At 44.8% G+C, this 26,532-nt stretch overlaps 1 protein-coding gene across 1 annotated transcript; it reads left to right on the forward strand.

The window, feature by feature from the left end:
* Nucleotides 1-11,199: 11,199 nt before the first annotated feature.
* LOC128068975 (pregnancy-associated glycoprotein 2-like) lies at nucleotides 11,200-19,829 on the forward strand. Its single transcript, XM_052662255.1, has 9 exons — nucleotides 11,200-11,300; nucleotides 12,362-12,512; nucleotides 13,341-13,458; nucleotides 13,556-13,674; nucleotides 15,273-15,472; nucleotides 16,248-16,364; nucleotides 17,907-18,051; nucleotides 18,139-18,237; nucleotides 19,677-19,829. The coding sequence occupies exons 1-9, from the start codon at nucleotides 11,200-11,202 to the stop codon at nucleotides 19,827-19,829; spliced, it is 1,203 nt and encodes a 400-aa protein (XP_052518215.1).
* The last annotated feature ends 6,703 nt before the right edge of the window (nucleotides 19,830-26,532 follow it).

Below are 26,532 nucleotides of genomic sequence, written 5' to 3' on the forward strand. Positions count from 1 at the left end.
TCAACCATCTCATCCTCTGTCATCCCCTTTTCTTCCTACCCCCAATCCCTCCCAGCATCAGAGTCTTTTCCAATGAGTCAACTCCTTGCATGAGGTGGCCAAAGTACTTGAGTTTCAGCTTTAACATCATTCCTTCCAAAGAACACCCAGGGTTGATCTCCTTCAGAATGGACTGGTTGGATCTCCTTGCAGTCCAAGGGACTCTCAAGAGTCTTCTCCAACACCACAGTTCAAAACCATCAATTCTTCAGTGCTCAGCCTTCTTCACAGTCCAACTCTCACATCCATACATGACCACAGGAAAAACCATAGTCTTGACTAGACAGACCTTAGTTGGCAAAGTAATGTCTCTGCTTTTCAATACTCTGTCTAGGTTGCTCATAACTTTTCTTCCAAGGAGTAAGTGTGTTTTAATTTCATGGCTGCAATCACCATCTGCAGTGATTTTGGAGCCCAAAAAAATACACTCTGACATTTTCCACTGTTTCCCTATCTATTTCCCATGAAGTGATGGGACCGGATGCCATAATCTTTGTTTTCTGAATGTTGAGCTTTAAGCCAATGTTTTTCAAACTCCTCTTTCACTTTCATCAAGAGGCTTTTGAGTTCCTCTTCACTTTCTGCCATAAGGGTGGTGTCATCTGCATATCAGAGGTTATTGATATTTCTCCCAGCAATCTTGATTCCAGCTTGTGTTTCTTCCAGTACAGTGTTTCTCATGATGTATTCTACATATAAGTTATATAGGCAGGGTGACAATATACAGCCCTGACACACTCCTTTTCCTATTTGGAACCAGTCTGTTGTTCCATGTCCAGTTCTAACTGTTGCTTCATGATCTGCATACAGATTTCTCAAGAAGTAGGTCAGGTGGTCTGGTATTCCCATCTCTTTCAGAATTTTCCACAGTTTATTGTGATCCACACAGTCAAAGGCTTTGGCATAGTCAATAAAGCAGAAATAGATGTTTTTCTGGAACTCTCTTGCTTTTTCCATGATCCAGTGGATGTTGGCAACTTGATCTCTGGTTCCTCTGCCTTTTCTAAAACCAGCTTGAACATCAGGAAGTTCACGGTTCACATATTGCTGAAGCCTCGCTTGGAGAATTTTGAGCATTACTTTACTAGCATGTGAGATGAGTGCAATTGTGTGGTAGTTTGAGCATTCTTTGGCATTGCCTTTCTTTGGGATTGGAATGAAAACTGATCTTTTCCAGTCCTGTGGCCACTGCTGAGTTTTCCAAATTCGCTGGCATATTGAGTGCAGTGCTTTCACAGCATCATCTTTCAGGATTTGAAATAGCTCAACTGGAATTCCGTCACCTCCATTAGCTTTGTTCATAGTGATGCTTTCTAAGGCCCACTTGACTTCACATTCCAGGATGTCTGGCTCTAGGTGAGTGATCACACCATTATGATTATCTGGGTCGTGAAGATCTTTTTTGTACAGTTCTTCCATGTATTCTTGCCACCTCTTCTTAATATCTTCTGCTTCTGTTAGGTCCATACCATTTCTGTCCTTTATCGAGCCCATCTTTGCATGAAATATTCCCTTGGTATCTCTAATTTTCTTGAAGAGATCTCTAGTCTTTCCCATTCTGTACTTTTCCTCTATTTCTTTGCATTGATCACTGAAGAAGGCTTTCTTATCTCTTCTTGCTATTCTCTGGAACTCTGCATTCAGATGCTTATATCTTTCCTTTTCTCCTTTGCTTTTCGCCTCTCTTCTTTTCACAGCTATTTGTAAGGCCTCCCCAGAGAGCCATTTTGCTTTTTTGCATTTCTTTTCCATGGGGATGATCTTGATCCCTGTTTCTGTACAATGTCATGAACCTCATTCCATAGTTCATCAGGTACTCTATCTATGAGATCTAGGCCCTTAAATCTATTTCTCATTTCCACAGTATAATCATAAGGGATTTGATTTAGGTCATACCTGAATGATCTAGTGGTTTTCCCCACTTTCTTCAATTTCAGTCTGAATTTGGTAATAAGGAGTTCATGATCTGAGCCACAGTCAGCTCCTGGTCTTGTTTTTGCTGACTGTATAGAGCTTCTCCATCTTTGGCTGCAAAGAATATAATCAATCTGATTTTGGTGTTGACCATCTGGTGATGTCCATGTGTAGAGTCTTCTCTTGTGTTGTTGGAAGGGGGTGTTTGCTATGACCAGAGCTTTTTCTTGGCAAAACTCTATTAGTCTTTGCCCTGCTTCATTCCGCATTCCAAGGCCAAATTTGCCTGTTACTCCAGGTGTTTCTTGACTTCCTACTTTTGCATTCCAGTCCCCTATAATGAAAAGGACATCTTTTTTGGGTGTTAGTTCTAAAAGGTTTGTAGGTCTTCATAGAACTGTTCAACTTCAGCTTCTTCAGCATTACTGGTTGGGCATACATGAATCAAGTCAAATTGGAAGTAGTCAAACAGGAGGTGACAAGAGTTGAAAATTGACATTCTAGGAATCCGTGAACTAAGATGGACTGGAATTGGTGAATTTAATTCAGATGACTATTATATCTACTACTGTGGGCAGGAATCCCTTAGAAGAAATGGAGTAGCCATCATAGTCAACAAAATGCAGTACTTGGATGTAATCTCAAAAATGACAGAATGATCTCTGTTTCCAAGGCAAACCATTCAATATCACAGTAATCCAACTCTATGCCCCAACCAGTAACGCTGAAGAAGCTGAAGTTGAACAGTTCTATGAAGACCTACAAGACCTTCTAGAACTAACAACCGAAAAAGATGTCCTTTTCATTATAGGGGACTGGAATGCAAAAGTAGGAAGTCAAGAAACACCTGGAGTAACAGGCAAATTTGGCCTTGGAATGCAGAACGAAGCAGGGCAAAGACTAATAGAGCTTTGCCAAGAGAATGCACTGGTCATAGCAAACACCTTCTTCCAACAACACAAGAGAAGACTCTACACATGGACATCACCAGATGGTCAACACCAAAATCAGATTAATTATATTCTTTGCAGCCAAAGATGGAGAAGCTCTATACAGTCAGCAAAAACAAGACCAGGAGCTGACTGTGGCTCAGATCATGAACTCCTTATTGCCAAATTCAGACTGAAATGGAAGAAAGTGGAGAAAACCACTAGACCATTCAGGTATGACCTAAATCAAATCCCTTATGACTATACAGTGGAAGTGAGAAATAGATTTAAGGGACTAGATCTGATAGACAGAGTGCCTGATCAACTATGGATGGAGGTTCATGCCATTGTACAGGAGACAGGAATCAAGACCATCCCCAAGAAAAAGAAATGCAAAAAAGCAAAATAGCTGTCTGAGGAGGCCTTACAGATAGCTGTGAAAAGAAGGGAAGAGAAAAGCAAAGGAGAAAAGGAAAGATATATCCATTTGAATGCAGCATTCCAAAGAATAGCAAAGAGAGATAAGAAAGCCTTCCTTAGTGATCAATGCAAAGAAATAGAGGGAAACAATAGAATGGGAAAGACCAGCAATCTCTTCAAGAAAATTAGAGGTACCAAGGGAAAATTTCATGCAAAGATGGGCTCGATAAAGGACAGAAATGGTATGGACCTAACAGAAGCAGAAGATATTAAGAAGAGGTGGCAAGAATACACAGAAGAACTGTACAAAAAAGAACTTCATGACCAAGATAATCATGATGATGTGATCACTGACCTAGAGCCAGATATCCTGGAATGTGAAGTCAAGTGGGTCTTAGGAAGCATCACTATGAACAAAGCTAGTGGAGGTGACGGAATTCCAGTTGAGCTATTTCAAATCCTGAAAGATGATGCTATGAAAGCGCTGCACTCAATATGCCAGCGAATTTGGAAAACTCAGCAGTGGCCACAGGACTGGAAAAGGTCAGTTTTCATTGCAATCCCAAAGAAAGGCAATGCCAAAGAATGCTCAAACTACCGCACAATTGCACTCATCTCACATGCTAGTAAAGTAATGCTCAAAATTCTCCAAGCGAGGCTTCAGCAATACATGAACCGTGAACTTCCTGATGTTCAAGCTGGTTTTAGAAAAGGCAGAGGAACCAGAGATCAAGTTGCCAACATCCACTGGATCATGGAAAAAGCAAGAGAGTTCCAGAAAAACATCTATTTCTGCTTTATTGACTATGCCAAAGCCTTTGACTATGTGGAACACAATAAACTGTGGAAAATTCTGAAAGAGATGGGAATACCAGACCAGCTGACCTGCCTCTTGAGAAACATGTATGCAGGTCAGAAAGCAACAGTTAGAACTGGACATGGAACAACAGACTGGTTCCAAATAGGAAAAGGAGTATGTCAAGGCTGTATATTGTCACCCTGCTTATTTAACTTCTATGCAGAGTACATCATGAGAAACGCTGGGCTAGAGGAACACAAGCTAGAATCAAGATTGCTGGGAGAAATATCAATAACCTCTGATATACAGATGACACCACCCTTATGGCAGAAAGTGAAGAGGAACTAAAAAGCCTCTTGATGAAAGTTAAAGAGTGAAAAAGTTGGCTTAAAGCTCAACATTCAGAAAACGAAGATCATGGCATCCAGTCTCATCACTTCATTGGAAACAGATCCGGAAACAGTGGAAACATTGGCTGACTTTATTTTTCTGGGCTCCAAAATCACTGCAGATGATGATTGCAGCCAAGAAATTAAAAGACGTTTACTCCCTGGAAGTAAAGTTATGAGCAACCTAGACAGCATATTGAAAAGCAGAGACATTACTTTGCCAACAAAGGTCTGTCTCATCAAGTTTATGGTTTTTTCCAGTGGTCATGTATGGACGTGAGAGTTGGACTCTAAAGAAAGCTGAGTGGCGAAGACCTGATGCTTTTGAACTGTGGTGTTGGAGAAGACTCTTGAGAGTCCCTTGGACTGCAAGGAGATCCAACCAGTCCATCCTAAAGGAGATCTGTCCTGGGTGTTCATTAGAAGGACTGATGTTGAAGCTGAAACTCCAATACCTTGGCCACCTGATGCAAAGAGGTAACTCATTGGAAAAGACCTTGATGCTGGGAAAGATTGAGGGTAGGCGGAGAAGGGGACGACGGAGGATGAGATGGTTGGATGACATCACTGACTCAATGGACATGGGTTTGGGTGGACTCTGGGAGTTGGTGATGGACAGGGAGGCGTGGCGTGCTGCGGTTCATGGGGTCGCAAAGAGTCTGACATGACTGAACGAGTGAACTGAACTGAACTGAACCCAGACTCCAGCACACAGGTTTCTCTTTATATGTTTGTTGGCTGATATTAAGTATCTTGTGTATGCCTGGGTCACATTTCTTACAATATTGAAACTCTGTAACTGTAACACTGTTCTAGTCTAGACCTTTGACACAGACTAGCATCAAAGGTGCCCCTGATCTATGCCATCTGTCCCAATACCTGAAGTCACTCATAGGTCACTGGGCTGCCCCTAAAGTCTTCACTTTGCCTTTGAACACTTTTTCTTCTAGCAATCTCTTCACCAACTAAGAGAGCCATGCACATCTTATGAAGTTGCTTGGAAGGCCCTGCACATCTTGTGACCTCATGAGGTCATGAATGTCTAGCATGGCCCCCAGCTTTTACTTTTATCATGTTAATAGCAGTGTTTTTTCTCCAAGTTGGAAAGAACCTCCCCACCCTTAGATGGTCTGTGCACTTCAGTTTGTTTTTTGAGCCAACCCCCAAGGAAGAGATCAGAGAAGGAAATGGCAACCCACTCTAGTACTCTTGCCTGGAGAATCCCATGGCTGGAGGAGCCTGGTAGGCTGCAGCCCATGGGGTCGCGAAGAGTCGGACACGACTGAGCGACTCCACTTTCACTTTTCACTTTCATGCATTGGAGAAGGAAATGGCAACCCTCTCCAGTGTTCTTGCCTGGAGAATCCCAGGGACGGTGGAGCCTGGTGAGGTTGCACAGAGTCGGACACTACTGAAGCGACTTAGCAGCAGCAAGGAAGAGACTACAATCTCTGTAAAATTCTCTTTATTCTGAGAATTTTCTAAATCCACTCCCCAGAGACACTGATGGAGGTAAACATTTAATCAAGAGGTATGTATTTCTTATCAGATCTTACCAGATCTTACCAGATTAGTGGCCTCAAGGGGACAATTGGGCCAGATAAGAGCATATATATCTGGGAGCTCTTGTCACCATGGCAAGCTCTGTTCTGTGAGTACTTGAACCCAGGAAAAAAGCATGAAGTGGCTTGGACTCCTTGTCTAGTAGCCCTCTGTGCATAGTCATGTAAGTACAGGGGCTGTAAGTGGCATCATCTGTCTTTCTGGGATTTTTATTGTTGTCCTCTCTTCTTCCATCTGTGAAGGTTAGAAGAGAAGGTAATCATTCCCTGGCAGGCTTAAACTTCAACTTTCACTTATTGATAAGTACCTTGCCACAGGCACCTTGGGGCCCAAAGTTTTGGAATAAGCTTGCAGGGTTGCATATCTCTAAGGGTGCCAATCACATCATGACCTAAATGAAAATGACACTCCTTGGAATTGTTCAGTGCACAACGTGTGCAACTGTTGGTGTGGTCCTGTTGCATTTCTCCTGCATTTGCTTCTAGATCTTCTCTCAGCTCTCTTTCCACTTCTGCGTGTATGGGTCTGTGTCTTCAGCACTGTATCACTGTCTTTTATCTCTCCATCTCTTTGGCTATCTCCGTGCATGCAAAATCTCCCAGTTTTTTTTTTTTTTTTCTTTTTCAATTTGGACTCTCTCTTGCTTCTCTAGCCTCTTAATTTCCCCAGTTTATTCCCTGTCTCCTGGCATCCTCTCTCACCCTCTCTTCTGCTTGAGCCCAGAAGAAAGATCAGTAGTACTATTTCTCTGTTCTTTTAGCTCTAACAAGCAGTGTGACCTCAGCCAAGTCTCCAACTCCCTGCATTTCAAATTCCTCCCCTGTTTAAAGAGGATGATGAACCCCTTCTACCTCCCTCCCCGAGCTTCCTTGAGAAGGATACAGTGGGATGACCACAGCAATGGTAATGGCTGCCATTGCTGAGACTTCCTATATATCAGGTGGGGTATATCCATCATCTTCCTTAATACCCAAGACATTCTATATGAGGGATACTGATTATTACATTCCACCTTTTCACTGACAGGAAGATGGAGACTCCAAATGGTCTTATGGCTTATCCAAGATTACACAACAGAACCAGTATTCAGACCTAGGTCTTTGCTATGGTCTTTGCACAGCATTCTAATAATAAGATGACCCTCATTAAAATGCTTAAAAAAATACACAGTGCCATAACAACGCCAGCTATGGCGGTCCTCAGTTCAGTTCAGTTCAGTTGCTCAGTCGTGTCCAACTCTTTGCGGCTCCATGAATCGCAGCACGCCAGGCCTCTCTGTCCATCACCAACTCCCGGAGTTCACTCAGACTCACATCCATCGAGTCCGTGATGCCATCCAGCCAACTCATCCTCGGTCGTCCCCTTCTCCTCCTGCCCCCAGTCCCTCCCAGCATCAGAGTCTTTTCCAATGAGTCAACTCTTTGCATGAGGTGGCCAAAGTACTGGAGTGTCAGCTTTAGCATCATTCCTTCCAAAGAATTCCCAGGGTTGATCTCTTTCAGAATGGACTGGTTGGATCTCCTTGCAGTCCAAGGGACTCTCAAGAGTCTTCTCCAATACCACAGTTCAAAAGCATCAATTCTTCGGCACTCAGCCTTCTTCACAGTCCAACTCTCACATCCATACATGACCACAGGAAAAACCATAGCCTTGACTAGACGGACCTTAGTCGGCAAAGTAATATCTCTGCTTTTGACTATACTATCTAGGTTGGTCATAACTTTTCTTCCAAAGGAGTAAGCGTCTTTTAATTTCATGGCTGCAGTCACCATCTGCAGTGATTTTGGAGCCCCAAAAATAAAGTCTGACACTGTTTCCACTGTTTCCCCATCTATTTCCCATGAAGTGATGGGACCGGATGCCATGATCTTCGTCTTCTGAATGTTGAGCTTTAAGCCAACTTTTTCGCTCTCCTCTTTCACTCTCATTAAGAGGCTTTTAAGCTCCTCTTCACTTTCTGCCATGGCAGTCCTACTATAACACATATGGCTGATTGCTGCCCTTTCATTGCTTCCTTTACCCCATGCTTGTGGAAAGAATCCCTCTAACGAAGATGAAGACTACGCAAGTAACCCTCGGGGGGAAAAGAAAAAACTTGGTGAAAAATTTCCCGGAGGAAGAAGCTTGCACCCTGTCTAAGAATTTTGCTCATGACTCAAGGGCAACTTTTCATCCCCTGAGAAACTAGATGTGAGTGTGTTGGGAGGATGGTGCGCCACAGCGCACCCTGGTGCTCTGGCTTTGCACTGGAATTCATTTGGAGGTGCCAGGTGGGATGTTGCGGCTGGGGAACAGGGACCCCATTCTCAGAGGAGAAGGCAGTCTCATCCTCAACTCTTGGTCTGTGGTGACTGGGCCAAGCAATGACCAGGTGGCAGATAAACATCCTTTTCTGTGCCAAAGATGTCATTAGTTTGAGGGAGATTGTTCTTTCTGAACTAAGTGAGCCACTCAGTTACAGATGAAGGGTGAGCCATATCTCATCAAAAGATAAAGTATGAATCCCTAGGCAGAGCAAGTTCAGTTTCAGCAGATCCAAGAGTGATACTGGTAAAAAGTTACAGAGTCCCTATGGCATGTGAGATGCCCCTCCACCAAATCTAATAGTGTGGTTATTGCCAAAGGTCTAGCCTCTTCTTCAAGAATGCACAGGCCATCCTGACAGATGGGGAGAGGGTAAATACATGTCTAAATAAAGGGCCACGTGAGTGCTGTCGACCAGACATGGTCTGAGATTAGAGTCAGTAGCCTGGGGTGACCTAGGAGAGGGAGGGACTCACGTTGGACATAGAGGGGAGACTGTAGAGCTTCTCAAATGAAGACACCAGTCCGAGTAGAGGCTGTGAGGTTGGGCAATTGGAAAGTGATTTCAGGAGACCTGGGAAATCCAGCAGGAGGCCATACTGGAGGAATTGGGGATGGAAAGGGGGTGGACAGGCATCCAGGTCTGCACTAACCATTCCTTCCTGGCCCCTGTAGTTCATCTGCATCGGCACCATCGCCATTGGAATGCCCCCTCAGGAGTTCACGGTCATATTTGACACCGGCTCCTCTGACCTGTGGGTGCCCTCCATCCACTGCCACAGTCCGAGCTGCTGTGAGTACCCCCTCCCCATCCCCCGCATCCTGTGCTTGCCCTCCCACCCTGCTCTCCATCTTTGGAACCTGAAGCACAATCATCTCTTTGTCTGCAGTGACACACAATCTCTTCAACCCTCACAAGTCCACCACCTTCAAGCTCCTGGACAACTGCATCGACCTCATCTATGCCTCCGGGAGGATAGAAGGAGTCCTTGGGCAAGACATCATTCAGGTAATGTGGAAACCAGAAGCTGCTGGCCCTGGGAGCAACTGCTGCTTACAGAACAGGTGCAGATTTGTAGCTATTTCAGCTACAAATCCGAAAGTGGAGACTTGGCCAGCTAAAATATAATTTTGACATTGTAACACAGACAATAATTCTTGCAAATTGCTTAATTCTTTCTCCAATTTTGATTTCTCTTCAATGAATCTTAATTTGGCTTCATGAACCTTATGGGACCAGCACCACTTATTCTTGCCCTTTCTCAACTGGAATGACCTACAAAAGCTCAGTAACTTCTAAAGTTTTGGCCAGCTTTAATTTAGAGTCCCAATTCTCACACAATCCAATGGATATGCCTCATTCAGTAGCTAATAAGAAGTAAGGCAAATCTTCTCGTCCAGAAATAAAAGCTTGATTAAAGAGTGGCATTTTTCATGAATTGGCTCAGAGGGGCAAATGATGTTTTGCTGAAAGTTTTATTTCATTTTAGGTTCAAAGAATCTGATAACACAATAAACAACTCCTTACAAAGAATTTCAATTTGTAAAAATAATTATTTGACTTAATTTCAATATACAGTTCTTAAAGAAAAGAAATAGAATCAACAGAGAGAAGTAACAGCTTGTACATCACCAACTTGGGCTGACAACTTGTCCAGAACTGAAGAGCCCTGGAAAGTTCCAGAAGGCAATCTGGAATCCCAATTGGGAAAGAGTCCTAGGTGGTCCTTGGACATCATGGGTGGGACTACAGATTGCGATTTTGGGGCCCTCTGCTTATAATCCCAGGCTGCAAACTGATATCATCATCAATTTCCCTGTAAAAGTGCAGCTCCAGTTTGGCTTTAATTTTTTACAATGCATTTTCTTTCACCTTGTGAATTACAAGATTTTCTAGACCCTGGGGGCTAGCCAGGCCTCAAAGGGCTCAGGATATTCCAAGACTCATTCCCTCTTCTTATCTAAGGTGCTAGTTGACATCACTGATAACAGTTGGTGTGCTTGCAGCAGGCATGTACTCCAGGCCGAGTCCAGGAAGAGTCAGAATTTGATCAGAGGCCTGCTCTCCTACTTCTGAAGCCTGAAGAATACTGCCTCAATTTTCATTTCCCTAATAGCATCACAGCTTCCCAAGTGGCGCTAGTGGTAGAAAACTCCTGCCAGTGCAGGAGCCACGGGTTTGATCCCTGGGTCGGTAAGGTCCTCTGGAGTAGATAATGGCAACCCACTCCAGTGTTCTTGCCTGGAGAATCCCATGGACGGAGGAGTCTGCCAGGCTATTGTCCATGGGATCTCAAAGAGTCAGACACAAAGAGCATCACATTCCTTCCAATATTGAAACTGCCTAGGACTTCGAAGCAGTTTGGTGTCAATGGTATCTCTGATCTGTGCCATCTGTCCCACTACCTAAAGCCACTCATATGTCACCGCACTGTGTTGTGTTGTGCAAGTCATTTCAGGCGTGTCTGACTCTGCCATTTGACCTCTTTTCCTCCTAGCAGTCTCCTCTCCAACTGAGGACAGCAATGCACATCTCATGAAGTGGCCAGGAAGACCCCACGAGATCACAAATGTCTAACATGGCCCTTAACATTTACCTTTCTCACTTTATTAACAGTGTTTTATCTACAAGTTGTTTGGTTTTTCACCCACGAATGAAGGAAGAGATTACAGTGGAATTTTCTTTATTATGAGAGTTTTCCAAGTCCACTCCTCACAGACACCAATGGAGGCAAAGATTTTATCTAGAGGTTCATATTTCTCATCAGACTCAAGGTGGCTTAAAGGAGAACATTAGAGCAGGTTAGAGCATATATAGCTAGGTAATCTTCACTGCCAGTGCATGCTCAGAACTCAGTCTGTCCTGAGCACTTCAGTCGAGGACAGAAGCATGAAGTGGCTTGGACTCCTCGGGCTGGTAGCTCTCTCAGAGTGCATGGTCATGTAAGTGCGGGACTATAAGTGACATCATCCCTTTTTTTGTTTTTTTTCATTCTCTTCCTCTTACTCTTCCGCCTGTCAGGGTTAGAAGGGAATGTAATCACTCCCTGACAGTCTAAAGTCAACTCTCACTTGTTGATAAGTACCTTGCCACAGACTCTGTGAGGCCCTAGGCTCTCCAGGCAAGCCTGTAGGATCGCACGGCTCTTGGGGTCCAGCCACATCGTGTCCCGTGTAAAACTGCATTCCTTGAGGCTGTTCAGTGCACAGCCTGTGCACCTGTAGGTGTGGTCTGCTGTATGTGGTTCTAGGTCTCCTCTCTGGTCTCTCTTCATTTCTGTGTGAATGTGTCTGTGTCTTCAACTCTCTCTCTCTATTTTATCTACCTCTTTGGATGTCTCTGTGCGTGCAGAACTCTCTTAGGTTTTTTCCTTTTTAAAAGCATTCTTCTTGGCTTCTCTTAACCTCCTTACTTTATTCCCCATCTCCTGGCCTCCTCTCTTCTGCTTGAGCCCAGAAGAAAGATCAGTTAGTACTATTTCTGTGCTCTTTTAGCTCTAACAAGCGGTGTGACCTCAGCCAAGTCTCCAACTCCCTGCATTTCAAATTCGTCCCCTGTTTAAAGAGGATGATGAATCCCTTCTACCTCCCTCCCCGAGCTTCCTTGAGACGGGTACAGTGGGATGACCACAGCAATGGTAATGGCTGCCATTGCTGAGACTTCCTGTATATCAGGTGCATTGCATCCATCATCTCGCTTAATATCCAAGCCATTCTATGTGGGGGGTGGTTTTGGTGGGGATTTTTTTATTGCACCTTTTTACCAACGGGGAAATTGAGTTTTCAATGGTCATATGCCTTACCCAAGATTACGCAACAGAACCTATGTTCAGACCTAGGTCTTTGCCATGGTCATTGCATGGCATCCTCATAATAAGGTGACACTCGTAAAAATGCTTGGAAGATACACAGTGCCATTCCAACGTCAGGTATGACAGTCTCTATAACACAGACAGCTGATGGCGGCCCCTTCTTTGTTTTCTTTTCCTCATGGCTGGTGAAAGAATCCCTATTACGCAAATGAAGAGCATGCGAGAAACCCTAAGGGAAAGAAATTTGCTGACAAATTTCTCTGAGGAACACCCTTACAGCCTGTCCCAGAATGCCGCTAATGACCAAAACATAATTTATCATCCCCTGAGGAACTACCATGATGTGAGTGTGTTGGAAGGATGGTGCTCCACAGCGCCCCCTGGTGCTCTGGCTTTGCACTGGGGTTCAAGTGGAGATGCCAGTGGGGTTGTTGGGGCTGGGGCTCCTGCAGGAGGCAGAAACACGGGGGAACAGGGACCCATTCCCAGAGGAGAAGGCAGTCTCATCCTCAACTCTTGGTCTGTGGTGACTGGGCCCAGCAATGACCAGGGGGCAGATAAACATCCATTTCTGTGCCAAAGGTGTATCATTAGTTTGAGGGAGATTGTTCTTTCTGAACTAAGTGAGCCACTCAGTTACAGATGAAGGGTAAACCATGCAGATCAAAAGATAAAGACAGCTGGAAATCAAGTATGAATCCCCAGGCAGAGCAAGTTCAGTCTCAGCAGATCCAAGAGTGGTACTGGTAAAAAGTTACAGAGTCCCTATGGCATGTGAGGCCCTCCCCCCAAATCTAATAGTGTGGTTATTGCCAAAGGTCTAGTCTCTTCTTCAAGAATGCACAGGCCATCCTGAGAGATGGGGAGAGGGTAAATACGTGTCTAAATAAGGGGCCACCTGAGTGCTGTTGATCAGACATGGTCTGAGATTATATCAGTAGCCTGGGGTGTCCTAGGAAAGGAGGGGCTCACGCTGGACATAGAGGTGAGACTGGAGAGCTTTTCAAACGAAGACACCAGTCCGAGTAGAGGCTGTGAGGTTGGGCGATTGGAAAGTGATTTCAGGAGACCTGGGAAATCCAGCAGGAGGCCATACTGGAGGAATTGGGGATGGAAAGGGGGTGGACAGGCATCCAGGTCTGCACTAACCATTCCTTCCCGGCCCCTGTAGTTCATCTGCATCGGCACCATCGCCATTGGAACGCCCCCTCAGGAGTTCACGGTCATATTTGACACCGGCTCCTCTGACCTGTGGGTGCCCTCCATCCACTGCCACAGTCCGAGCTGCTGTGAGTACCCCCTCCCCATCCCCCGCATCCTGTGCTTGCCCTCCCACCCTGCTCTCGATCTTTGGCACCTGAAGCACAATCATCTCTTTGTCTGCAGTGACACACAATCTCTTCAACCCTCACAAGTCCACCACCTTCAAGCTCCTGGACAACCGCAGCGACCTCATCTATGCCTCCGGGAGGATAGAAGGAGTCCTTGGCCAAGACGTCATTCAGGTAATGTGGAAACCAGAAGCTGCTGGCCCTGGGAGCAACTGCTGCTCACAAAACAGATGCAGGACCAGCTGGAGGTGTTTATCCTTCCGAACGTCCTCTAATGGCTGTAGGTCTGCCTGGAAGGACTCTATCCTTGGGGAGACAACGCCCCTGCCTACACAGAAACTCTTCCTGGCTAACCCAGAGAGTGGCTTGGGGTGTGGATTTGCAGCTTCTTTGCCTGTGAAGAGCCGAAGGTTCATTATGGTGTGAGCTGAGAGAGATGGGGGAAAAACACCCACTTTTATATTCTCAGACTGTAGTAGGAATTTTCGTGGTAATAACTTGTTCAAAGTGAAAGTGTTAATGAAAGTCCCATACTCTGGTCACCTGCTGCAAAGAGCCAACTTATTGGAAAAGACCCTGATGCTGGGAAAGATTGAGGGCAAGAGAAGGGGGTGACAGAGAATAAGAGGTTGGATGCCACCTCTGACTCAATGGACATGAGTTTGAGCAAACTCTGGGCAATAGTGAAGGACATGGAAGCCTTGTGTGCTGCAGTTCCTGGGGTCGCCAACAGTCAGACACGACTTAGCCACTGAACAATAAGAAACTTGTTTAATCCGAAAACAAACCCACACAGCAGGTACTATAATTAACTCATGATATACATGAAGGAACTGAGGTTCAGAGAACAAAGTCCTTGCCAAGGTCACACATGTGCTAAGCAGGTGAGCTGGGCTGGCTAGTCAGGACTCAGGCAGGTGTGAGGTATTTGGGGAGAGGATAAAACTGCTTGGGATTCTGGGGGCAGCCCAGGGCTTCAGGTATCCAGACAGGAAAAGCAGGAGGCCACAGATGTGAGAGGGGCCTGATAAATGGGTTCTCACTCTCGAGGGTCTTTGAGAGTCTAATAAAAACTATAGCGTGCCTTCCACAAAATGTCTGAGTATTCCACACTCCCTGATCCTGCCACACACGTGTGCACGTATATCCCCAAAAGTTAGTTTCCCAGGCAGAATTTTCATAAGAACCCTGCCAGTGACATTGTATAATGGGCTTCTGTCTTCTGGGCAGATGCAGAATCCACAATGCACTGCAATGAATTCAGTCTGTTTCTGTCCTCAGATCATAGTAATATTGAAGAGAAGACTACCCTGCTTTCTACTCATTTTTTGTCCACAAGGGGGAGCTATTCAATCCTGTCCTGAGTCTTGGTTGCCCGACCTGTACAGAAGGCATGAGACCAGTCTGATTCACTCAGATGGTGTTTGCGGGAGAAGCAGGTGTTGTTAAAATCCACAGCCCCACACAAATGGAACCCAAATTCCTCTCCCAGCTTGGTCTAACTGTTTGAGGCCAATGCAGGGCAGAGCCAGGCCTCAGGTCCTTTATGTGGGAACACTCTCCTCTCCTGGGCTTCCGTTATGACTCAGCTGGTAAAGAATCTGCCTGCAATGTGGGAGACCTGGGTTCAATCCCTGGGTTGGGAAGATCCCCTAGAGAAGGGAAAAGCTACCCACTCCAGGATTCTGGCCTGGAGAATTCCATGGACCATATAGTCCTTGGGGTCACAAAGAGACACGACTGAGCATCAAAGTTACTCTCTGCTCCCACAGATTGGGAACCTTCTCCACTTCAACCAGACCTTTACCCTGAGCCAGAACCTATCCAAAGATTTTTTTCAAAATGTACCTTTTGATGGTATCCTGGGCCTGGGCTTCCCCAGCCTCGCCATCCAAGGAACCACCCCACTCTTTGACAACCTGAAGAACCTTGGACTTATTCCTTACCCTCTCTTTGCCTTCTACTTGAGCAGGTAAGTCTGAGATGACAAACACCCTCTCCAAATCAGCTGAAACATGCTTTTACTTGCATGAAAAATTATAGACCACTTGAGGGCAGTGGCTTGGTTTAGGGGGTAGGGGGAAGAGGGAGAGCAATGGAAGGTGTCAAGGTACAGGTTGGAGGAAGGGCATCCGGATTTGCTGTGAATTTGATATGGAAAGAAGGAGAGGAATGGTGGGAATATTTCCTTTCTCACTAACATTGCACCAGGAGCCCAGGACCAGCTACACAGTTTGCTGGAGCCAATTGAAAATGGAAATGCATGACCCCTTGTTCAACAAGTGTTAGGAATTTCAAGAGAGGGTAATAGAGCTTGGGGCTTGCTGAGTGTGGGGCCTCATGGTCAGTGTAGGTCATAGACCAGTGATGCCAACCCTGGGTGACCCTGAACCCATGCCGTTAGTGCCTTTGGGCCTGGAAGTTTTGAAAAATGAAAGGCAAGGCAAGGGGGATGCCAGACTCCTCTAGCACGGAGTCCTCTGAGGGGATCTCTGAGCACTCAGGTTGTGGGAGGGGACCAGGCCCTTTTCAGAAGGTTGAGTGGTCAGAGCCAGGCCAGGCTTCAAACTTCTGTGGCTCTGATTAGATGGTGACAGACCTGAGTCAGGTACTCAACCCCTCAGTTCCTCAGTCTCCACATCTGTAAAATGGGGACCATGGTAGTGTCTCTGATGGTGGAGAAGCACAGCCCTCAGACAGTGCTGGCGTTACTCTCCAAAGAGCCCCTCTCTCATTTCTCTCAACAGCCGGAGGGAGAATGGCAGTGTGCTTATGTTTGGTGGGGTGGACCACTCCTACCATACAGGAAAGCTCAACTGGGTACCAGTGTCCCAAACCCACTACTGGCAGATAACCATGGGCCGGTAAGCCTCACCCTCCAAGGGCCAGTCCAGCAGTGTTCCCACACGTGTGCACTGATACGTGTAGACACACACAGATTTAACACAGACAGTCTCACACACAGACATGTCCACCCACAAAGACAAACATAGAAACACCCTCACAGGCACACATATAAGCATACACACAGGTGGCCAGACACAAGCACAGAGACACACAGGCACACACACAAAAAGACACACACACACCACCCAAGGGACCATAACACCCTAGGCCTTCTGACCGGCCCTCTGGCCAGGGTCCTGAAAGGGTCCAGAGAGGCCTGTGCAGCTTGGGAAAGGCTGGACCCACTGCACTGTGAGGCAGGCAGCATGGTTAGAGGACCTGGCTGTGTGGTGAAAAGAGGATCAGGAAGAATTTCACCAGCCTGAACAGGGTTGTGTTCAGATGACCAACTGCCCGGGGTTGCCTAGGATTGAGAAGGTTCTTAGAGCACAGAACTGCTAGTTTAAAAATAGGGAAAGACTAAGAGAGTTGAAAAATAAAAATAAAAATAACAAACAAGGACAAACCAGGAAAACTCGTCTCCGTAGAGAGAAGCTACCTAGCAGTGGAGAGAGGTTGGCTGCAGTCTTGAGACCTGAGGGCATCTCTTACAAAGAGACACTCCCTCTATTTGTAGGTACCTACCTACTTTCTGGGGTACACAGTGGGGCAGGGCTTGTTTCAGAGAGAATCAGGGAGCTGGGATCCAGGAGTGGCCTGAGAACAAGGGGCAGTCATTGATGGCATTCTGTGTGATACTCTCAGACAAAAGCTTTCCTGTCCTTTGGAGCCCTCTGGGTTAGCTTGAGCATCCCCTGGCTGGGGCCCTCAGTGTCTGAGCCAGATGAGGGGCTGGTGCTGGGAGACAACCTCTCCCAAGGCAGCTTGTGTCCCCCCCCCCCCCCCACCACTCCAAGAATCTGGGGCCCCAGGGAACCTCCATCTTCACCGTGTGGGTTGACCCGTCATTGATTGGTCAGACACCAGATATAAGTCTCTGAGTGTTCTTCATTCACTCACTCAACAAACGTACACTTGCATTGCCTGTGTGCTGGGCACTTGGGGGAGGCACTGAGGATGCAGCTTGCCCTCACATCTCGTGAGGCAGATGCACGTGAAACGAGGCACACACACAGTGAATTACCACCTTGGTGCCTGCTAGACACGAGGAAGAGTCTACAGAGACCGAGCAAGACAGGAGCCTGATCTAGTCTGGGATGAAGACTTCCCTGACAAAGCGACAGTTAATCAGGAACCTGGAAGATGCGGATAAATTAGCTAGACAAAGGGGTTGGGGCTCTTCTAGGAAGGGCAACCAACAGGTGCCAAGGCCCTGAGGCCTGAAAGAGACAGGAGCATTCAAGAACTGAAAGCAAGTCAAAGTAGGGGGCATGACCAGAGCAAAGGAAAACAGCGAAGGGCAAGAGCTGAAGGGCTGTTCAGGAGACGGTCAGGGAGGGGCAGTCGTGGGGGAGACTTCAGAGTGACCGTGGTGTCCGCTTTGTCCCACTTTCTCTCAGCATCTCCGTGAATGGGGAGGTAATTGCTTGTAAACGTGGCTGCCAGGCTATTATGGATACTGGGACTACATCCCTGCTTGGCCCAAGAAGACACATCGCCAAAATCCAGAGGCTCATCCACGTCAGGCCCTTTGGAAGTCTGCAGGTGAAGGGTCGTGCCACATGGTCGCTCCCAGGCTCCCCAAACAACAAGGATCAGCTGAGCTGACCTCTCTCCCTCTTTCTCTAACAGCACACAGTTCCATGTAACATCACCAGCACCCTGCCTCCTCTCATCTTCACCATCAAGGGCATCGACTACCCAGTGCCCGCTCAAGCCTACATTTATGAGGTGAGGGGCCAATCCTGAGGGCTAGTTCTCAAATCTGGGACTTGCAAGAACCCTTGGGCTGCTGGTGGGAAGAGGGCGCCCTCTGCAGGCCAAGTCAAACCATTGCAGATGCTGCTGTGCCCCTGTGGCTGGGCCAGTGCCTCCCACAAAACCAACCACTTGAGAGAGAAGGGCAGTCTGGGACATCCATCCTCCTGAAATAAATGTGGAGACACCACTCCGTGCTGGACTGGTGGGAGTCACAAGGAGAGGGGAACACGAAAGGCCTCAGTTTCAGTTCAACCAGAGACCTCAGATGCGTGAACACAGAAAGTCAGCTCTAGCAATCCCTGAAATATACCAAGTGGCAAGAAGTATGGCTGGGGACAGTCCCAGTGTGCTGTGCCACCATAGGGGTTAAGAGTTTCCCTTCCAATCTTGAAAGTGTCCAGGTTGGGATGATATTTTACATGGTAACCCTATTCCTTAGGTGCAACTTCCCCTTGCCAAGCCCCAGCATCCCCTTGGTGAGGTGGGGTACTGACCCCTCTGTGGGGAGGTAGGTTGAATAAAGGCTACACAGTGGCTGCTCAGCCCCAGCACAGGGTGGAGGCTTCATGTCATCTCCCTGTGGGAGTTCAGAGCAGGCTGATGGGCTCAAAGAAGGCTTTGAGGAAGAAAGAAAGCTTCAGTAATTCTAAACCCTCAGCCTCATGGAGGAATGACGAAGCCTGCTTGGGTTGAGGCAAATCTATACCAAATTCCATGCAAATGGCACCCCTGGGGCCTGGGCAAAGGGGCACCAGGGACAGATTAGGGGTGATGAGGGCTGCAGACTTGGGGAGCATCATGGTAAGTCACCCAACCCAGCCTGAAGTGGCCAGGGAGGGTGAGGGTGTGTCCAAGAAGACTTAGAGGGCCTGAGTGAAGTCTTAAAGACAAGGGTTGTGAGGATCAAGAAGAAAAAGGCATTCTCTGCCGAGAAAAGAGTGAGCTGAGGTCAGAAGGAAAGGAACAGCAGAGTGTGAGGGAACTTTGGGCCATTCTTCCTTTTTTAAAAAATTCATTGAAGTATTGTTCATCTAAAATGTGTTAAATTCTGCTGTACAGCAAAGTGGCGGTTACACATATACATGTATGTATTTTTCATATTTTTTCCATCATAGTTTATCATGGGATATTGAATATAGTTCCCTGTGCTATACAGCAGGGCCCGATTGTTTGCATTTGATAATCCCAGATGCCCAATTTTCCCCTCCCTCACCCCCAGGCTTCATAGAAACCACAGGTCTTGGCCTTTCTTGTTCTTGGGTGAACCCCGACTCCTGCAGCTGCTAAGAGACCCACTTGATTCTTATCAAAGGAGGGATATGAATCTGAGAAGCTTCCAGCTCTCGATCTTGATTGGGGGAGGCAGGTAGGGGCTCAGACTGACTGGTGTGTATTTCCCTCTCCCCCAGAGTTCTCAGGGCCTCTGCTACAGCACCTTTCGGAATGTCAAACAGCCTAAGAACGAGGCAGAGACCTGGGTCCTGGGGAATGTCTTCCTGAAGCTGTACTTCTCAGTTTATGATCGGGAAAAGTACAGGATTGGCCTGGCTCCTGCAGTGTAAATCCAGGCTGCTACAGGAATCAATCAGGCTCACATCAAACGCACACTCACTCACATGTAGGGCACTCTGGCTCAGGGATGCTGGTGAACTGTGCTTGGTGCTCTGCAAAGCCCTCGTCTCAGGAAAGAATAAAGGATTTTGGGATTTCCTTGATGACTCAGTGGTAGGGAATCCACTTGCCAGTGTGGAAGACAGGGGTTCAATCCCTGATGTGAGAATTTCCCACGTGCTGTGGAGCAACTATGCCCCTGCGCCACAACCATTGAGTCTGGGAGCCTGAGTCTGGGAGCCACAATCACTGCACCCACATGCCACAGCTACTGAGGCCCAAAGGTGCTCTAATGCCTGCCCTGCAACAAGAGAAGCCATCACAGGGAGAAGTCCACACCCTGCAACTAGAAAGCAGCTCCTACTAGCCACAGTTAGAGAAAACAGAAGCCTGAACAGCAAAGAATACCCAGCACAGTCAAAAATAAACTAAGTAAACAAATAAAATTATTAAAAAAAGAAAGAATAAAGATTTCATCTCAATGGTGCTGATATGAATGGGGGCCTCTCCTTGGGTCAATGGGTGGCAGTGCATCATACCCAGACAGGGCCTAAAATCAAGTCTGAACCACAAGTGAGAGGAGCCCAACTCCAGATGTACTTCAAGAAAGGGGAGATTTATTGGAAGGACACTGGGGATCCAGGATGCAGGATCCAGAGCAGATCCAAAGATCTGTAGTTACTGTTCAGTCATGAAGTCATGTCCCACTCTGAGCGATCCTATGAACTGCAGCACGCCAGGCTTCCCTGTCCACCACCCACTCCCGGAGTTTGCTCAAACTTATGTCCATCAAGTCAGTGATGCCATCCAACCATCTCATTCTCTGTCATCACTTTCTCCTCCTGCTTTAGTCTTTACCAGCATCAGGGTCTTTTCTATTGAGTTAGCTCTTCACATCAGGTGGTCAAAGTATTGGAACTTCAGCATCAGTCCTTCCAATGAATATTCAGTCCTTAGGATGGACTGGTTGGAACTCCTTATAGTCCAAGGGACTCTCAAGAGTCTTCTCCAACACCACAGTTTAAAAGTGTCGATTGTTAGGCGCTCAGCCTTCTGTATGGGCCAGCTCTCACATGCATACATGACTACTGGAAAAACCATACCTTTGAATATACAGACCTTTCGCAGTAAAGTAATGTCTGTGCTTTTTAATACACTGTCTAGGTTTGTCATAGCTATCCTTCCTAAGAGCAAGTGTCTTTTAATTTCATGGCTGCAGTCACCGTCTGCAGTGATTTTGGAGCCCAAGAAAATAAAGTCTGTCACTGCCTCCATTGTTTCCCCATCTATTTGCCATGAAGTGATGGGACCAGATGCCATGACCTTTGCTTTCTGAATGTTGAGTTTTAAGCCAGATTTTTCACTTTCCTCTTTCACTTTCATTAAGAGGCTCTTTTGTTCCTCTTCACTTTCTGCCATGGACGGAGGTATTAATCTCCCATCACAATCATCCCAGTATCTCCCCTCAACGTCCACCTTGGCTATTGACAGATGGACTTTCTTTTTGTTTACCTTACTGAGGCAATTGTGATATTTAGCTTGTGCAAACTTTGCAGTGGCTTTTTCAGGTATCAGCTGGAAAGTGAAGACTTGGTTAGCTAAAATATAATTTCGCTATCGTAACACAAAAAATCATCTTTGCAACTTGCTTAATTCTTTTTCCAGTTTTCACTTCTCTTCAAGCGATTATGATTTGGATTCATGCATCGTATGGGAGGCAGAGTGGAGAATCCAGCCTCTGCAAACCAATGAGGTACACTCTTGTTCTTTCTCAGTTGGCAGGATCTAACAAATATTCAATAAATTCTAAAGGTTCAGCCTGCATTAATTTGAGGTCCCAGTTCTCAGACAATTCAGTGGGTCTACCCCATTCAGTAGTTAACAAGCATTAAAGCAAGACTTCCCATCTGGAAATAACAACTTAATTAGTCTTAACCTCTTTCTGTTTAAAGAGTGGCATTTGGTTTCATGAATCCTGATCACAGCACTAATTGCTGATTTCCCGAAAGTTTTCTTCCATTTTAGGTTGATAGAATCTAGTAACAAAAGAAATCAATTGTTACACACAAATAAACAGTTTTAACTTGTTATAAATTATTTGACTTGTTTTGATATACAATTTTCAAAAGAAAAGAAATAGAAGCAATAGAGAGAAGTAATAGCATGCCCATCACCAAACTGGGCCAAAAACATGATCCAGACCTGAATAGCACTTGGAAGGCCCAAATGACAGCAATCTGGAGTCCCAATTGGTAAATGGTCCGAGCAATGTGTCCACCCCATGAGTGAGATTTCAAATTGCAGTTTTGGGGGTTCCAGCTTATAATTTCAGCCTGCAAACTGATATTATCATCAGGTGGTGTGGAATAATGCAACTCTGGTTTTCCTTCAACTTTTACAATGCTGTTTCACCTTGTGAGTCAAGGTTTTCCAGACCCTAGGAGGCTGGCCAGACCTCCAGGGGCTCAGGAAATTCCAGGAAATTGCTTCTCTTATCTAAGGTGCTACTTGACATACTGGTAGTAATTTGTGTACCTGCAAGTAGGCATGTAATCCAGGCCTGATTCAGGCAAAGTTAGATCTGTCAGAGGCAGCTCCTCTACTTCTGAAACCTAAACAAGACTACCTCCCCAATTTAACTTCCCTAACAGCATCACATTTCTTCCAGTACTGAAAGTGTGCAATTATAGTAGTGCTCTAGCCTAGATCTTTGATGCAGGTTGACATCATAGAGGCCCCTGATCTGTACCATCTGTCCCACTACCTAAAGCCACTCAAATGTCGGTAGACTGCTCTTGAAGTCTTCACTTTAATTTTTGAGTCTTTTCCTCCTAGTCATCTCCTCTCCGATGGAGGACAGCAATGCACATCTTGTGACGTGTCTAGGGAGACCACATGAGATAAGGAATGCCTAGCATGGCCCCCACCATCTACTTTCATCATATTATTAGCTGTGTTTTCTCTCCAAGTTGGAAAGAGTCTCCCCATGCTTAGATAGGTTGTATGGTTCAGTTTGGCTTTCAGCCAAGCCCCAAAGAAATGATTACAGTAGAATTCTCTGTATTATGAGAATTTTCCAAGTCTACTCCCTACAGATGCTGATGGAGGCAAAGATTTTATCAAGAGGACATATTTCTTATCAGACCATAGTAGCTTAAAAGAGAATATTAGAGCAGATTAGAGCATATATAACTAGGTAATCTTCTGCAAACTCAGAATTTGATCTTCCCTGAGTGCTTGGACCCAGGAAAGAACCATGAAATGGTGGTGGCCCTCTCAGACTGCATAGTCATGTAAGTAAGGGGCTGTCAATTGGCATCATCTCTCCTTCTGGGACTTTTCTTGTCATCCTTTTATTCTTTCACCCAGCAGGGTTAGAAGGAAATGTAATCATTTCTTGATAGTCTTAAAGTTCAACTCTCCCTTATTGAGAAGTCCTTTCCCATGGGCACTGTGGGGACCAAGGGTCTTGGGGTAGGCCTGAAGGTTTGCATATCTCTTGGGGTTCCAGTTACATCATGACTTCTGTGAAAATGGAACTTCTTGGAATTGTTCAGTGCACAACATGTGCAACTGTGTGTTGTGTCCAGTGAAATAGCATTTCTTTTGTTTTTGGTTTTAGGTCTTCTCTCTGCTCTCTCTTCACAGCTGTGTGTATGTATCTGTGTTTTCACTTCTGCATCTCTCTCTTTCATCCCTCCACATTTTGGATGTCTCTGTGCATGCAGAATGCTCAGAGGTTTTTTCCTTTTTTAAAAAGTTCTTCCTTGCTTCTCTACTGTCTCAACTTTCTTAATCCATTCCACATCTCCTGGCTTCCTGTCTGAGCACTCTCTTCGGCTTGACCCTGGGAGAAAGATCAGGAATACTTCTTCTGGGCTGTTTTACATCTAACAAGCATCGCGACCACAGCCAAGTCACAAACTCCCTGCATTTGAGATTCCTCCCTCGTAAAAAGAGGATAATGATTCTGCTTCTACCTCCTTGCCTGAGTTTCTTTCTTTCTTTCTTTCTTTTTTTTTTTTTAAGTATTTTTGGTCATTAATTTATTTAGATTTTTCTCTCAAAGAGCAAATCAGTGGTAAATCAATAGTCTAGAATTTCAATTTCAGGTACCTTTCTTCACTTTTTATTAAAAATTGTGAGATATTTGGTTACTGAGTGAAGAGAGTTCTTGTTTCACTCTGTTTTTCTCCATTTATTTCAAATCTTGGCTAAAACTGTTCTTAAGAGTTACCCTGAGATCTAGGGTGGGTTACATTACCCTCTTCTGTGTTTTCATATCACTTATAATACTGTGCAGTTTTTAAGGGATCTTGATACCGTGCCAGGTGTTGCTTATTTAGACAGAACAGAGATAAAATATTTCTTAACTGAAGAAATTGATGCTTAGATAATTTGTGATTCTTGAAAATTCTATGGATATATTTAGCCACATATTTTCATCCAAGTCATTTTCTTTGTTTTTTTTTTTTTTTTTTTTTTTTTTTAAATTTAAATTTATTTCTTTTAATTTGAGGCTAATTACAATATTGTATTGGTTTTGCCATACATCAACATGAATCCGCCATGGATGTACACATGTTCCCCATCCTGAACCCACCTCCCACCTCCCTCCCCATACCATCCCTCTGGGTCATCCCAGTGCACCAGCCCCAAGCATCCTGTATCCTGCATCAAACCTGGACTGGCGATTAGTTTCTTATATGATATTATACATGTTTCAATGCCTTTCTCCCAAATCACCCCACCCTCTCCCTCTCCCACAGAGTCCAAAAGACTGTTCTATACATCTGTGTCTCTTTTGCTGTCTTGCATACAGGGTTATTGTTACCATCTTTCTAGATTCCATATATATGTGTTAGTATACTGTATTGGTGTTTTTCTTTCTGGCTTACTTCACTCTGTATAATCGGCTCCAGTTGGATCGCAGCCATTCTGACTGGCATGAAATGGTACCTCATTGTGGTTTTGATTTGCATTTCTCTGATCATGAGTGATGTTGAGCATCTTTTCATGTGTTTGTTAGCCATCTGTATATCTTCTTTGGAGAAATGTCTATTTAGTTCTTTGGCCCATTTTTTGATTGGGTCATTTATTTTTCTGGAATTGAGCTGCAGGAGTTGCTTGTATATTTTTGAGATTAGTTGTTTGTCAGTTGCTTCTTTTGCAATTATTTTCTTCCATGCCGAAGGCAGTCTTTCCACCTTGCTTATAATTTCCTTTGTTGTGCAGAAGCTTTTAATTTTAATTAGGTCCCATTTGTTTATTTTTGCTTTTATTTTCAGTATTCTGGGAGGTGGATCATAGAGGATTCTGCTGTGATTTATGTCGGAGAGGGTTTTGCCTATGTTCTCCTCTAGGAGTTTTATAGTTTCTGGTCTTATGTTTAGATTTTTAATCATTTTGAGTTTATTTTTGTGAATGATGTTAGAAAGTGTTCTAGTTTCATTCTTTTACAAGCGGTTGACCATTTTTCCCAGCACCACTTGTTAAAGAGATTGTCTTTACTCCATCGTATATTCTTGCCTCCTTTGTCAAAGATAAGGTGTCCATAGGTGTGTGGATTTATCTCTGGGCTTTCTATTTTGTTCCATTGATCTATATTTCTGTCTTTGTGCCAGTACCATACTGTCTTAATGACTGTGGCTTTGTAGTGGAGCCTGAAGTCAGGCAGGTTGATTCCTCCAGTTCCATTCTTCTTTCTCAAGATTGCATTGGCTATTCGAGGTTGTTTGTATTTCCATACAAATTGTGAAATTATTTGTTCTAGTTCTGTGAAAAATACCATTGGTAGCTTGATAGGGATTGCATTGAATGTATAGTTTGCTTTGGGTTGTATACTCATTTTCACTATATTGATTCTTCCAATCCATGAACATGGTATATTTCTGCATCTATTCGTGTCCTCTTTGATTTCTTTCACCAGTGTTTTCTAATTTTCTATATATAGGTTTTAGTTTCTTTAGGTAGATATATTCCTAAGTATTTTATTATTTTTGTTACAATGGTGAATGGAATTGTTTCCTTAATTTCTCTTTCTATTTTCTCATTATTAGTGTATAGGAATGCAAGGGATTTCTGTGTGTTGATTTTATATTCTGCAACTTTACTATATTCATTGATTAGCTCTAGTAATTTTCTGATGGAGTCTTTAGGGTTTTCTATGTAGAGGATCATGTCATCTGCAAACAGTGAGAGTTTCACTTCTTCTTTTCCAATCTGGATTCCTTTTATTTCTTTTTCTGCTCTAATTGCTGTGGCCACAACTTCCAAAACTATGTTGAATAGTAGCGGTGAAAGTGGGCACCCTTCTTTTGTTCCTGACTTTAGGGGAAATGCTTTCAATTTTTCACCATTGAGGATAATGTTTGCTCTGGGTTTGTCATATATAGCTTTTATTATGTTGAAGTATATTCTTTCTATTTCTGCTTTCTGGAGAGTTTTTATCATAAATAGATGTTGAATTTTTTCAAAGGCCTTCTCTGCACCTATTGAGATAATCATATGGCTTTTATTTTTCAATTTGTTAATGTGGTGTATTACATTGATTGATTTGCAGATATTGAAGAATCCTTGCATCCCTGGGATAAAGCCCACTTGGTCATGGTGTATGATCTTTTTAATGTGTTGTTGGATTCTGATTGCTAGAAT

This window comes from Budorcas taxicolor, chromosome 25 (assembly GCF_023091745.1).
Source record: "Budorcas taxicolor isolate Tak-1 chromosome 25, Takin1.1, whole genome shotgun sequence".
Lineage (NCBI taxonomy): Eukaryota > Metazoa > Chordata > Mammalia > Artiodactyla > Bovidae > Budorcas > Budorcas taxicolor.

Excerpts from the sequence above, each read along its gene's own strand:
- LOC128068975 (XM_052662255.1), top strand. The coding sequence starts at position 11,200 with ATGCTCAGAACTCAGTCTGTCCTGAGCACTTCAGTCGAGGACAGAAGC. Across the intron at positions 11,301-12,361 it reads CTCTCAGAGTGCATGGTCAT|AATCCCTATTACGCAAATGA; the intron begins GTAAGTGCGGGA and ends GGCTGGTGAAAG. Across the intron at positions 16,365-17,906 it reads TGGCAGATAACCATGGGCCG|CATCTCCGTGAATGGGGAGG; the intron begins GTAAGCCTCACC and ends ACTTTCTCTCAG.